The sequence below is a fragment of the Tachypleus tridentatus genome, chromosome 8 (assembly GCF_004210375.1).
Source record: "Tachypleus tridentatus isolate NWPU-2018 chromosome 8, ASM421037v1, whole genome shotgun sequence".
NCBI lineage: Eukaryota > Metazoa > Arthropoda > Merostomata > Xiphosura > Limulidae > Tachypleus > Tachypleus tridentatus.
The window spans coordinates 40,595,102-40,611,418 of NC_134832.1; the positions used below are offsets into that span (position 1 = coordinate 40,595,102).

General features: G+C 32.5%; 1 protein-coding gene across 1 annotated transcript in view; it reads right to left on the bottom strand.

Annotated features, from left to right (window-relative positions):
• The window catches only part of LOC143222234 (dynein axonemal heavy chain 7-like), a 243,208-nt gene that overhangs the window by 11,990 nt on the left and 214,901 nt on the right, over positions 1-16,317 (bottom strand). The window contains 5 exon segments of the mRNA XM_076448457.1: positions 2,665-2,895; positions 3,317-3,454; positions 11,674-11,859; positions 12,681-12,842; positions 13,994-14,203. Coding sequence (XP_076304572.1) covers positions 2,665-2,895; positions 3,317-3,454; positions 11,674-11,859; positions 12,681-12,842; positions 13,994-14,203 — 927 coding nt within the window.

Here is a 16,317-nt window from a genome sequence, read left to right on the forward strand (position 1 = left end):
AATTTTATATTATTTATTTTATTATTTTTAATATGGGTATAAACGTGTTCCTTTGTATTGGTTTATTTTGGGTTTAAGTTGTTGTATAAGTAAGGCTTCTTTAATTTTGCATTTGTTTATGTTTGTTTCTTTATATAGTATTTGGGTGTTTTCTATGGTTATGTTGTGTTTATTTGACTTGCAGTGTTCGAAAACGTGTGAAGGTGACTTTTTATGTTCTTTGAATCTGGTTTCCATTTTTCTATTTGTTTCTCCAATATAGAAGTCGTGGCAGTTATCACATTGTATTTTATAAATAATGTTGGTGTGGTGTTTGTCAGTGTAGTTTTTACATAGAAAAGACCTCCGTTTTGTGCCTGGTTTTTGAATAAATTTGGTATTGACTGGAATGTCATATTTTGTTACTAGTTTTTGCCAAATGTTGGTTATTTTTCTGCTGATGTCGGGAATATATGGTATGCAGCAGTGTATGGTTTTGTGATTTCTTGATTCGTGAGATATATTTACTTTTGTTGGTTGATTTTGCTTTTTGTCTAGGTGTGTGCATATAATGTTTTCTATGGTTTGTGGATGAAACTTATTGATGTTGATGAAGTATTGTTTTATTTTTTCCAATTCATAATTAATTTTATCTGGTGAGCATAGTTTTATGGCTGTGTTTATTTGGTTTTGTAGTGTGTTGATCTAAATCAACTTAATCATAAAGCCTTAATGGCCAGTTTCAATGTTATATCCCTCTTTACAGAAGTTCCAACCACTGAAGCCTGCAAGATAGCCTTAGAACTCTATATCCGAGACTCTAACCCATCAATAGACATTCCCAGCAACCAATTAGCAACCCTCATAGAATTCACCACGATGAAGACAAATTTCATGTGCAACAACCACAATTATATACAAACATTTGGCCTAAGCATGGGCAACCCAGTATCACCAGTTCTAGCCAATATTTTTATGACACAAGTTGAAACACAAGCAATTAACACAGCATTATATCCACCACTATACTGGTACAGATATGTAGATGAAAGGGTTGCAGGATTAACATCTACAGAACCCACACTTAATTTTTTCAATCACATTAACTCTATACATCCCAACATTAACTTCACACGTGAACAGGAAGAAAGCAATCAAATATCATTTCTTAACCTCAAAATTACAATAACCAACACACACTTTAAAACAGAAATCCACCGAAAAATCACCCATACTGAACTATACATTCCTTGGGACTCAGCACATGAAACAAAACAAAAAACTCAACATACTAAGAAACCAAATAAACACAGCCATAAAACTATGCTCACCAGATAAAATTAACGATGAATTAGACAAAATAAAACAATACTTCATCAACATCAATAAGTTTCATCCACAAACTGTAGAAAACATTATACGCACACTCCTAGACAGAAAGCAAAATCAACCAACAAAAGTAAATGCATCTCATGAATCAAAAAATCACGAAACTGTACACTGTTGCATACCATATGTTCCTGACATCAGCAGAAAAATAACCAACATTTGGCAAAAACTAGTAACAAAATATGACATTCCAGTTAATACCAAATTTATTCAAAAACCAGGCACAAAACTGAGGTCTATACTGTGTAAAAACTACACTGACAAACACCACACCAACATTATTTATAAAATACAATGTGATAACTGCCACGACTTTTATATTGGAGAAACAAATAGAAAAATGGAAACCAGATTCAAAGAACATAAAAAGTCACCTTCACACGTTTTCGAACACTGCAAGTCAAATAAACACAACATAACCATAGAAAACACCCAAATACTATATAAAGAAACAAACATAAACAAATGCAAAATTAAAGAAGCCTTACTTATACAACAACTTAAACCCAAAATAAACCAATACAAAGGAACACGTTTATACCCATATTAAAAAATAATAAAATAAATAATATAAAATTATATATTCAAACATCTAACACTGCCCTTTACATTCTGACTTTCAGTTATACAACCCCTTTCAAACATGTGGTCAGCTTCTGGTCAGTTACCTCTTTCTTTCTTTCTTTGTGAATCTGACGATGATTGAAGAAGGTCGAAACGTTGTTTGCTCCTCAACCCAAATGAGCCATTTTTACATATATATTTCTCTAGAAGTGGGTTTTCTCGACATCACTAAAACTCAATATCAATAAGTCCTGAGGTAGAAAATTACAACAAAGTAAGTTTAACTCATAATTATGAAAAATGTTCATAAAAGTAATATTTGAACAATGTCCTAGTAAATATACCCTTTATTCATAATTATAAACTTTTTTTCACACATATGTCTGCTGGTTTGTCAGCAGTAACTTTATGAACTTGGAAAATGTGTAGTTTTGTGCTAAAAACAATGATGACAACATGAATATATAACAATGTCAAAATTAATGACACTAAAACAAACTTGGAATGTGTAACACAGCTTTAAAAATTTGAAAAATTGAAGTTCACAACATTGATAACGGTTTACGTGTTTAGATGATTTACGAAAGAGAACAATCTTCAAACTTTCTGATTTTTTTTAATGACATTTTATGAAGGTTTACTGCAGAAGAATATCTTTATACTTTGAAAAATTGTTGAACAAAAAACAACAGTATATCTTTCAGCTTTCTTATAATTAATAAATAAACACACCTTTATTGCTTTTTGAAGATTTACTAAAGAGGTTTGTACAGTTGTCAGAAGACTGTTGAAACGTCCCATTTCTTGAACCAAAACTGTATTCATGCTTTGTTTATAAGATGTGGGATATTTTTGTAATGCTGCTTCAACATCAAAAATTGCTGGCAATCTAGAAAGAATGTCTGCAGCTACCTCTGATACAATATCATCTGCAGATTTGCCTCCACCAGAAGTAGTACGAGCCTAGAGGTGTAAGAATTAATCAAGAAATCATCTAGAGGTAGTGCTAAAAAGTAAAAAAAGTATTAATAAGTTCCCTTTCTATAACTTCAGGTAACTCTTACCACTGTAACAAAAAATACTCTTGCTAATAATTTATGTATGCAAACAACCACAGCTACTACTTTTAAAATTGTTAGCCATAATCAGAAAAAAAAATCATTTTTATGCATTAACAAGCATCATTGTTCTTAACAAATACTAAATTTTAAAATTTTAAAAATTATAACGAGCAGTTTTAAGCCTGTATTTCTTAGCAATCATGTATGTCTTGACAACTATGGTCAAAATTATAGCTTACATGTCTACTTATCACTACTCTTAATAGTATAAAGCTTATAAATGTCATGAACAAGAAGCAATCTTTTTTAACTTAATACCCAACCTGAGTCAACAGGATGCCATCAAACAATTGCTTTGTCTCAGCTTGTTCTTTCTTAATATCAGCATTAGGATGCATACCAAAAACCTCAGGTTCAGCTGTGATGGGCAGACTTTTTATATAGTCTATGTAGAGTTGATACTAAAAATGGATTTAAATTCTTCAGTTATTACAAAATGTGTAAGAAGCAGTGCATGCACATCTGGATGACTGAAGTAATTAAATTAATATCTCCAATTATTACTGCTTTTACTTATTCTAACAGTAAATTGATTGACACTCTGATTTTAACATTTTACGTAAAAACAATCAACTAATTTAAGTTAGTGTTTCTAATTATAACTGTTTTTTTATTATTCTAGCAATAGATTAATCAATTTTATGATTAAATTAATTGTCATGAAAACTATTAACTAATCAAAATTAGAGTCTCTAATTATTAGTATTTTTGACTATTCCAACTACAAAGGTAATTAAAATATTTTCAGCAAACTTGCTTGCCCTGTCTTTGTTTTGACAAAGCTATTAAGGCTAACTGTCACTGTCATCTCCAAACTGAACAGAAAGAAACTGACTAGCTAACAGCATTGCTGGCATTTTTTGTTGTTGTTGTTGCTTGTAAGCTCATTGGTTTGAGTAACACTGTACTATTTAATTAACTGTCAGTGAATGAATTAACATATACAACTAATCAACCAACTTCTAATATAAGTATAGAGTTGTATGAATGTCTTTATTCATGGTAAATATTAAATAAATAAAAAGACTATTTACTGAAAGTTAGCATTTTCCTAAATTGAAAATGTATTTGCAATCATACTTACCTCCTCTCACACTTACAGCTATTACATAACTGCCATGGTTTCCTCCTTTGCCAATCTTAGCATTAGTCTGATTTTTAACTCAATTTATCCAGTCCTTACACCCCATCTAATTGCTCTTATCAATATTTATCTTGTGACACTTGTTACTTATTATAAATTTATCCCAGACGAGTCTCTGATTTATTATGTTACACAGTATAATTTCAAATAGTTACAATTTTAATTTTAAATTAAAAGTTAATTGAATTTTGATATGTATCAAATTTACGATATTTGCCAACAAGATTTATACGCATAATTTTCTTTCTTACCACAAATATATCTTAATATAGAAAAAAAAATTATAATAATGGTTATTACTAATAGTTATTTATATACAAAATTTTATAAACTCGCAAACAGCATTCAGTCTTTTATCTGGTCTAGAACTGAATATTTTATCAATGGTCCAGGTCCACAAAGCGCAAATAACTTTTATGTTGATGCACAGATACACTTCTCTTGGGAATGATAGCTAGTTCTATTCTCCACAGAAATACTAAAGCCCAAAGTTAATTCTCTGAAATTGAATGGTCCTTAATGTTCAAAATATATAAATGTTCCTGGCATATTATCTTTAGCTTTGTGATTAGTAATAATTTATCAGAATCATAGGTTTTGAGGCTTAAAGTATACTGAGTGTAGCAACAAAACAATATCCTATTGTCTCTTGATGTGTTGATTTATAATATTTAGGCAAAATTCTCAAAAGTTCACTTGACCCAACAATATTGAAAAATACAATAGTGCTTTTGTAAAACATATGTTGTTGATTCTTACTCTCAAGAATCTTCTACAAGTTTAGAGAACAGACAGGACTTGTGCAATATGAATTTAACAATATAAGTTACATTTCTAAATATATATATATTAAAATTGAAACAAACTCTGAAGTAAATACATAATAGTAAAGCTGTTACACATTTTCCACCTCTATCTTCTATACTGGTATTATATAAAAGCACCTAATTCACATAATGTTATCACTTTTTTGAGACTAACTCAATCCACAGTCTTTAACACCAGCTCTTAGTGGGAAGGAAGAGTGGGAGAGTGTAAGGATAATTAAATATAATTGGAAATACGTTGTAAACTGAGCAAAATGTTAACCTCTAAAACATAAATTCCTTCACTCCCATTTATAGCTAGAATCCTACGTTAAGAAAATGGAGGGGCTAGTGTAGGCATTATCCATATAAAAAGTGTCTGCATAGGTCATGGGTGTGTTAATAAAAGATTGGCACTATAGTGAGGGAACTTCACTACCTCTAGAACAGGTATGCTTTTCACCTAGAATTTAGTTCCTGTATAAAGGATGAAATAGTACATTAATGGGGTTGGAATTAAGGAGCCTTGGTCACTATATCCTCTATTGAGGAATATAGGGCAATATATAGTTTTAAATATGTATACTTATGAGTAGATCCCAACCTGTAGCCATAGAGTAATGTATTCTGAACCACTGCAATTATGATGAGAAAGTAGGCAAAACTGAAGTGGATGAACCTTCTCCTCCACCTGTAGAATCCCAAAAGACAACACACAGGGCTTGGAGTCACAGAATGTAGTATGTCTTACTCAACCAAAGGAAACAGAATTCGTCTGGTTTGGAATTAGGAACATCATGCTCAATCCCCAAATGTGTTGGCAAAGTTCATTCAGCTTGCCCTTGGAATTATAGGGAGGACATCGGATAACTGTGCTTGACCAAGGACCCATGTTCAGAATTACAGGGAGATAGTGGACCTTCTTCCACAAACAATGTACTGAATCTTTATTGATCAAACAGAAGGGCCATGCATACTCTGACCAGATAGCAAAGCATCAGTTATGAACTGGTATTACAAGTAGGTTCCTTACATGGGTTGGCACAACTTCTGCCAACCTGCACTGGGGAGTCCTGAGGAATAGTGCAAAAGGTGAAACAAGTTCCTTAAATTTTTAAAAGCAAAGTGATTTATTCAATCTGGTGATCAGCAGGGATGGGCAGGATCCTCTTATGCTTTACATGAATGGTGGTCCAACGTAGTACCATAATACCACCTCATCACCTCCTTGGTGATATTATGGAACACCTCATTTCTACAGAGCCTATTACAGCCTTTATAAAGTATATTGAAACAGTGATTACTAGTGTGGAATTGGTTTGATAAATGCACACCCACATGGGCAACATTCACCATGAAGTGGAATCCTGTGAAAATAAGTAAGGGATCCTGAAATGTAGAGAATAGAAAAACAACAATGAAATGCTTACATTTCTTCATCTCAATGTGTTCAACTATTCTCTTTAGCTATTTCAAACACTTCTGCAAATAATGTGAGATAAAAGTATTGGAGGAGGTCTACATGACAGCCCGTACAATGTCCTACAGCAGCAATTCAACTGGGCTGCAAAGGACATATAAATGTGACTAATATGAATAAACATGACTCATATAGAAGATTTCTTGCCTTCAAAAAGGGCCCAAATTAAGCAGTGTGGTACAATTTTATACCCACCTTGTCAATATAACTTGGGATGAATCCTGGGCAACTGAATAATCCCAATAAATAAAAAGTTATTGATTAACCACTCTAAAAACGTTAGACTCTCACTGGACAGAACACTTAACTGGTCATAGAAGTGAGAAACAGTGATCAGATCAATAGGTGAAAAGGATTTACTCCCTTCTGTGGCTTAGAGTTCCACTGGGAAGAAGAACTGGTCTGAGGATGTAGGTATGATGATAAATCGTCCTGTGGATGATCAGCGCAAACCACTTTGACTGGGATTGTTGGAAGGTTAGTAGCAGGTAAAGGTGATAAATGACATTTGATGCTAAGATCATAGATGGATGTTGAGAAAGGCCATGTAATGTAACCTTAATATGCCAGTTAGTTAACTGGAATGATCATTTAAAACAAAGTACCCAAAGCAATCTTAGAAAACCACAGAGGCCCCAAAAAAATTCTATCTTGAGTATTGAATGGTAGTCAATAAGGCTATCATATATATGATGTTTGTGGAAGATGAAAAACCCTTGCCAAAGAATCAGGTAAAAAGAAACAAGTTATGACTGCTATGTCTGAGCAAAGTGGGTGCAACTTCCTCTCACTCAATACACCACTGCAGAAATGTGCCATTTCCATTAAGAAATGTCCATCATGGGACCAAGCAAAGCTTGAAGCAGATACATGACAACACAAAAAATTAAACCCCAACACAATCTGAAGTACTGCATTAACCTCTGTGCCTGAGGCATGAGCTTCTGTATAGCTGGGTGTACCATGCCAGATCATGGTTGCCTCTATAGAAATGATCAAATAGGAAGTGGAAAAAATGGGCACTCCCTAAGGTACTGTAGAAATAGAAACCAGTGTTCAGCTTCCAATCTAGTGCTATAAACAGGACCCAATAGTGGATTGAGGCAAATCATAATAAGTATATTAGGTAATATATGAATTGAAAGGAATTCTTACAGTGGTGATCTCATTTCATCCTGAGAGAATGCATCCAATGTCAAATTCCATAAGTGAAGTGCTAAATACCAAATTTCCAAAAGTTGGGTGTTCCAATGAGTGGTCAACCCACCAATCACCAGTGTTTCAAAAGGAGAGCCAATCCAACATAAACCTTGCAATGTAGCATCTATTCTGTTGGGAGAATTTAGTTGGGTCAAGACAGTTGATCTACTACTACAGTCTTCACCTGTGGAACATGGCAAGTTAATAGAATGATATGATTTGAGTGATTCCATTAAATGAGATCCAAGGTTTAAAAACAAGGAGCACTGTACTAAGTGTTCTTTGGCAGGAAAAGCAAAACCCCACTGTGGAATTGTCAGAGTGAAGCCTTAAAATGTTCCCCTTAATAAGCTCAAGCCGTAAAACATCATCGTTTGAAGAGCAAGAAGGACTAAAACATTATGTTGGTAAGCCTCTTTATCTATGCATAGATTGTGGAATTTTTGACTGTTATTATATGTATTCCACCTATGAAGTGAGGGATTCATATAAATATGATTTCTAGATAAGACGGTGGCAGAAGAACCCATATCTTAGTACTGCCCTAGCTAAACCACCCCTCAAGATTGAAGAAAGATCCTAAATAAGAAAACTAAAGAATCCTGTGATTCAATGTTTATTATCCTTTGGTTGCATAAAGCACATTAAAAGAATCTCTTGTGCACTTGTCCCAAAGGCATGAAGAATTTGAGTGATGCCTACATTCCCAAAATATGAAAGAATGATCCATGCCGAGGGAGAAGTAGAAATAGGGACCCTTAATTAGGAGCAGAACTATGATTCTCTGTAGGTACCAATAAAAGTTAAGATGCCAATGACACCAGGGGTGAAGGTAGAAGTCAATATTTTGAGCCAATGAGTATGTTAACAACAGTTTCAACTCATTAGTAATGAATTTGTAGATTCTGAGTTGGAAGACTCAGGATCTTCACATTTTTATGATAACATGTTGGTGTTAGAGTTGTAAGGCTGTAGATATACCCCTGTTGCAGCCAAGGACATCGATTTATTTCAATGAACTACCAACTCCATCTTATAATCCTTAATTGTGAAGAGTAGATGTAATATTTGAGTTGAAATATATATCCACCTAGAGGTCGTAGGCTAAATCATATAGTTTTGACAACAGTGGTGGTTAAAGTCTAGCTGTCCCGTATCATAAGTGCACAGTAAACTTCTCTACAAAAACCACAATGTCTGTGAATGGTGAAAAACTAAACATTTGCAACCAGATCTTATAGCTGTCAAGTAGGTACGAGCTCAAAAGTCACTGAAGAACAACCCAAATCATTATGCTCAATGTATCAACTAAAGAAAACTCTGAATTAGCTGATACAAAAGTGGCCTCCTTTTTTATGCTTTGTAAAGACTGTTCTGATTACCACTGTTGAGAACAACATCTTGTCAGGTAAGTTTGTTATGTTAGAACAAAGCAATGTTGGTTTAACTATTTTCTCCTTGACAGGGACTTCAGTACTGCAAGTCCATAAGCTTAACACTATCCTTCTGGGAACTGAGAATCTGACAGAATAAATAAAGTTGCAGGAACAAAACTAATTTAAATTCTCTCCTGAGTAACCCAGATCACCTACAGTTGCAGCCTACGAGCCTGTCAGAGAAATACCACTGAACCAAAAATATGTCTCCATCTCTCACCTCAAAGTTATATCAGAGGTGGGATGGGAGAGACATGATTTGCCTCTGTGCTGTAAAATAATAAATCAAGAACTTATACCATATATCAGCTTACAAATTATAGTACTTTATAATGAAACTTAGCTAGATGCTGCTAAGAACACTTAAAGTATCTCCAACGATTGTAATACTAGTATGAAAAACCAATTATAGGTGCTTTGTCAAGAAAAGTGATAACATTTTGTGAATGAGATGCTTTTATACAGTACCAGCGTAGAGGGTGCATTTATGTAGATAGAGAGTGTCATGAGACAAATATTGCAAATGACAATTCAGTGGAGTAAAAAGAATTGGAGAAAGTGAGAAAATATCAGACCAATGCTTAGATGGGTACAGGAAGAAACTCTAGCAGTCAAGTAATGGCTGTTAATGGGAAATGAGGTATGTATGTTATGGAAATCAGACTTTTCATTCATAGATTATCAGATAATAGTACATCAATGCATTCAGTTTAAAGAAAAACACTTAATGAATTTTTATAGCCTTCTGGTTAGGTTGCATGACTTGAAATCTGAAGGGGACAGACTCAAATTCCTGTTACACCGAACATTCTCACCCTTTTAGCTATGGAGACATTATATGTGACAGTCAATCCCACTATTCTTTGGCAAAAAGAATAGCCCAAGAGTTGGCAGTGGGTGGTACTGATTAGATGCATTCCCTCTAGTCTATTACTATTAAGTTATGGATGGCTAGTGCAGATGGCCCTCATATGCAAAATTAGATCCAAACCAAAATATGCTTAAATTATCTGTAGTCATCGATATTCAAGTCCCGTTATTTCCATACTAAATGAGACGGTAGACAGAAATTCTTCACAAAAAACAACAACAACGAGTGTAATGATAAGTGTTTGTTTGTTTTTGAATTTTGTACGAAGCTACACAAAAGATACCTGCACTAGCCATCCCTAATTTAGCAGTGTTAGAGTAGAGGGAATGCAGCTAGTCATCATCACCCACCATGAACTCTTGGGCTACTCTTTTATTAATGAATAGTAGGGTTGACCATCACATTACACAGCTGCCACAACAAACATGTTTGGTTGGATGGGTACTAGAACCCATGACTTAGATTACAAGTCAGGTGCCCTAACTGTGTGGCCATGCCAGCACAGTGATAATTGCAAGGAAATACCTTAAGATGTTTTCAATTATGTCTCAAGTGAACAAATGCTTTTCTTAACCATAAATTACTGAAATGTATGTAATATTATACGATAAGAACATAAAGAAAATTCTATTTAATAAAAAAAAATTATATACTTTATACAAAAATCCCAAACTAGAAAAGAAGACAGAATTCAATTACTTTTACATAAATTGTTATAATTAGAAATCTGATATTTAACAAGATATTATGATATCATACATTTTAAAAATCAGTAGTATATAATTAGAATAAAATATATACTAGGTTAATGAAGATGGAAATGGATGATAGCTATATGAATAGATATAAAATGAATAAGAAAGTGACCTCAGGTGAGGTTTTAATATCTGCATAGGTACAAAAGCGAAAAATGACTGAAAATTACATAATCAGGAAAAAAATATTTTAAATCACAGTGTATTTTCCTAAGGTGTTTTTTGCCCCATTTAGTTTTTAGTGATTATCTGATTATAATCAGACAGGTTCAGTTTTTTTCTTTTTTAAATCATGATGTAATATTAAACATAGTGTTTAAAGTTAAAAAGTTAATGCATGGTGTTATTTACCATTCACTGATTAAAGTAAATATTTAATCTTTGGTGTTGCTGAATAGCGTTTACCTTAGTGTTAAAGTTTAGTAGTTATATGCAAATATAGTAGAACTTAGTTTATGTTAATATGTTGATAACTCCATAGAGATTCTGAATTCTTTGGGTATGAATTTTCCTTGTTTTTACTATAATAATATAATGATAATAATTTTAAATTTGCAATAGTTTTGTGTAGCTGTCCTTTGCTGGTTCTAATCTAAAAACTATCAACAACAAACTAAAGCTGTTTGTTTGAAATTTTAGAAATCAGAATTGGTTTCTTTCTTTTTTTATTCCCCTACATTTAACACTCTTTTCATTCTTTCAAAGTACTTGCTTGCAAGTCCTGACAATTGGGCACAGCTGAGAAAAATATGTCACAATGCTTTACATTGTGAGAGATTTTGGGCATGTTGTTAAATATTCCATTAGTTCCATAAATAAAAGTACAATTTGAAATTTAGCTACTGTAAAGTCAAGTTATTTTGATTTATGAAGATAGATAATAATAAGCATTAAAAAATTAAAACTAGAGTTTGATTAAAGAACATACATCACCATCCACTGGAGCAAAATATACACCTTTAGAATCAAACAAATAGTTGTGGTTTTGAAGAATTTCCTCACAATAGAAGTTTTTTAAAATAGTGTTAAGTGTTCTTCTATCCCAGTCATCAGTGACTCGTCCACCATAGTTACATTCTCCTGTAAGGTAGCGCAGAGCATCAAAAGGAACTTCCTTTAAAGAAAACAAAACTACTTATTACAGATAATGTGTTTTGCTACAGAACAAACTTAAATTTGGTTTAACAACAAGCTTATAAAAATGGTCCTTATATGATATATTTATATTATCCTAGAATAATATAAAAACACAAGAATAAAATTTAACTCCAATTACAAAATAAGAAAAGAGAATCAAGTAATAAAAATAGTTATTAGTTGCAAAAAAAATTAAAATATTTACTTCTAAAGAATTATTAGTCAACAGTTCATACTACTTGGAAAAGCCAACAGAACTGACAGAATAACAAGTGTAATATTAAGAGTTGGAAAGATCGGTATTAGAAACAGAAATGAATTAGTTACATATAATAATAGTTCCCCTAGAGTAAAGCTTTGAAATAAAACAGTGTAATCTTGACAGATATATATATACGAGTTACAGTATATGTAGATATGTTAAATTTAATATTCTCATGATAACTCAACTGATTAGAGACTATGTTTAGATAAACATAGCTTAGCAATGATATATCTTTGACAGTACAGCTAAATAAAGAATAGTGTAACATATAAATTGAAATACAATTTCAATTTTTCACTTAGATAGGCAGTTTACTTGATAATTAAAGCAGAACAATGAAACAAAAATTGGTCAGTGGATCTATTAGACAAGAAGAACTTAGAAAGATAATTAATAAAAGTATGATTTAAAAATATCATTAATAGATGGTCTTACTTATAAATGAATGAATGAAGCACTGAAGAGATACACAATCACGTTAAATCAATTTAAATAAGTAAATACCACAATATAAAATATTAGCAAATAAGCACCTCATATTCATTTAGAAACATAGCCAGCTGCTGAACACTAATACGTAAGTCAGTTTCATTAAATTCATATGGAATATTCCAGCCCAATGGTCCAAACTTTCTTCTCTCTTGCACTAAAGCATGGAAGAAGGTTAGGCCAAACAGAAGCTTCTTGAAGGCATGCTGACAGAAAGAAAGAAATATAATGAGTATGTAGCAAAATAATGCACTATTTCATGATCTAAATCAGCATGAATAGTAGTAATTTTTAGTTTTAAAATATCTAAACATCAAACTTTTAAAAGTGCATATATTCAAGCCTGAACAAATGCATGTTTGAGATGCTAAACTTGAATAAAAATATCAAATCATGGTCTAAAAAGACAACCCGTCGAATCCTCCTGCTCAACGCCGGTGAAAATTTCTTGGGCTGACCACTTGAAATTCTCATTCCGTATTCTTCAGGGTTTTTTAAGACATTTGCAACAGCAGTTTTACTACACCCAATCTCACCAGCAATGGAACATTGAGCGAGACCTTGCTTTTGCAGCTCGACAATCCTGACACATTCAAGCTCTGTCAACTTTTTAGCCTTTGTCTTGTTTTCACTCAGTGTAACACAGGAAATGTGAGTGGGAGATATTGACAGTGCTAATGCTTGAACACAAATGACTAAATTTCGTTATGTGTTTACTGATTAATGCTTCATTTCAGTATGGTCTTAAACTTTTGACCAGATAGTAATTAGGCTAATTTCATAGTGTTCATATTTTCCCTATTAAAAGCTACAAAAGTTTTTATTTTTATTTTCCCTTTTCTCATTTACATCTTTCGAAGCTTTACTCAAATAAGTGGTTGAGTCTAACAAAGTCTAACAATGCAAAATGCATATTTTTTCTTTATGTTCATTGGCCTCAAGATTTTGGCCAACAGTGTGTGTGTGTGTGTGTGTATATATATATATATATATATATAATGTATTTACTATTTATAAAAATTTAATATTTGTTTAAAATATTAATTTATAGATACCTTAAACAATTTACATTTTTATGCCAAAAATTAAAAAGGAATAATATATATATTATTATTCATTTAGTTATGTATTATTTTTGACTAAGACTTTCCACACAACATTTAGCCTTGTACAGTTTAAGAAGAAAATTTTCAACCTTAACAACTTTTGTCCATTATATCAATTAAAAACCAGGAATCATGAATTTTTCTCCTTTCATCATAAATAATTTAAAAAAATATTTAGTAGTGATGTGCACTGAATCTTACAGAACTGTTTTTATTTTGTAAATAATTATATTTTTGCACTTCAAACTTACTGAATTTTGACAGGTAGTGAAAAATTCTGGATCTCCTATTGGATCACTTATGAAGGATCGTAAGATATTGGCTTTAAGTCCTTTAGGTGGTTCATTGGTCATTTTGATTCCATTCTGAAGAACAGAGATAGGGAAGTGTTCTGATGGGTAAGATGTCAACCATAGTCTGAAGTCTGGGTGTGTATTTTCTGGTGTGAGGTCTTCACAAATCTGTGATTAAAAACAGAAACTATTAATATTTAAAAATATAGATAAACTAGAAGAAAAACTTTGAGTGTCTATGTTATCTACATGGTATTAACTCTTCACATTTGTGTGGGAAAATGTATATTTTTAGAATTTAAATGAATTTCAAATACATAATTAATTCTGAAACACTGTAAGCCTTTTCTTGTCAAATAATTACTGTCCTGTCACCAACCATGTGGCTTTTGATTCAAAGTGTTAATAACATAATACATTATATATGACACCTTACCCAAGTTCTACACTTTTCTTTCTTCTACATGACTTTTGTGTAAGCATCAAAATTAACTACATAATATTCTGCTTTCTTACCATTAGCCAGATTTGTTTGTTGTCAGCAATTCTTTAAGCTTCATGCCCTAATTTGTTCTACTTGTGATTTTGGAAATCAATGTTTAACCTGTCAATGCAGAAACTACTAAACTTCCATCAAATCTGGAGGCTTTGTTCACATATTCTTCTTCTGGTATGTGGTAAGATCCCTTGGCTAAATTTTCAACTTGTATTGATAGTTTATAATGGTCATTATTACTACAACTTCTTTATGTTCTAGTATGGTTCTACTTGATCTGCTTAGTTACTTTTAGTTCTAGATTTACCTGCCATCTGATCTTATGGGGAGTCATTTAGATTCATTTTTGGAGCTCTTCTCTTTGTGATCCTTGGGTTTGATATGTTATTCAGTTTAATCTTTCACTCTCATTACCACATTCTTCATCTTTTTCTTCCTTTATCTTTCTTCAAATTTCTCTACAAATTTTAGATTAGGGAGTGTTGAATCTTTTATGAAAATAAACTGTCAAAATTATTCAAAACATCTCTCTAGATTTTTACTCCTATCCTTTGAAAAAAAATGAGGGATTGGAGACTTGATCATTTCTTAGAGATTTCCATTTCAAAGTAAAAATATGTGAAATTTACAAAAGTTTCTTTGATGCATATGTTAAATGACATGGATGGATATCTAAGGTGTTTATTGTATTAAAATTTGGAATCTCTTCTAGTATGCCTATTCTCCTTTCCACCTTTTTTCATTGATGCTAGCCACATTCAGTTACATGAAGTGTCAGATTTTCTTTCCCCTCCATGTTTGGTTCAGTGATGGTGTCCCATTACAATATCTTTCTCACAGGAAACATTCCTAGTACCACCATGGAAACAACATTTTCTACACCAGCTTCCTACTTCCATTTATCACAATGATGTTCAATCTTATAAGTGTATGGCTGATAGCTGTTTGGTCTTTTTTTTCAGAAAAGTAGGATTATAGCTGATTAAGACTAATAGACAGCAAGGGACAAACATAATACATATATTTCATACACATTAAATCAGTTAGGGACTTCTGGAACAAGGTTTTATACCATATGTCAAATTATACGTCTTAGATCTTGCTCAAACAGCACCAATAAATTAGTTATTGCAGTTGATCCACCTGTTTCCTGTGATGTAATTGATCACCCTATGAATGAAATTTGTGATCCATCTCAGGGACTGTGTTTGTGAGAACTTAGTTAAATCTTATATTTCTTAACTTCATTTTCTGAACTGTTAGTGACGTACTTGCTTTATCATCCTTCCTTCAAAGCATATTTTTTTACTTGTACTTACATGGGGTGGAAAATGCTCAGTTCATCACATACCTTATTTTCTCGGAAAGTTTGTTAGTTTGAAGTAAAGTACAAAGCTATACAATGGGCTATTTGTGCTCTGCCCATCATGGGTATTGAAACCTGGTTTATAATGTTGTAAGTCTGTAGACATACCACTATGCCAATGGGAGGCAATTTCTTACAAGGTTCTCTATTTGTCTTAAGATAATATTTTCCTACATATGTCAAGAGCTGCAATCTACTGTTTCTCACTTATTGTGTTACCTTCTCTGACTGACCCAGATTCTTGTTCAGATACCTGCTTTCTATGTCAAATCATTGTTATCTTTCATACTCACTAAATCACTTAGGGACTTCTGGAACAAGGTTTTATACCATATGCCAAATTATACATCTTAGATTTTGCTCAAACAGCACCAATAAATTAGTTGTTGCAGTTGATCCACCTTATTTTCTGTGATGTAA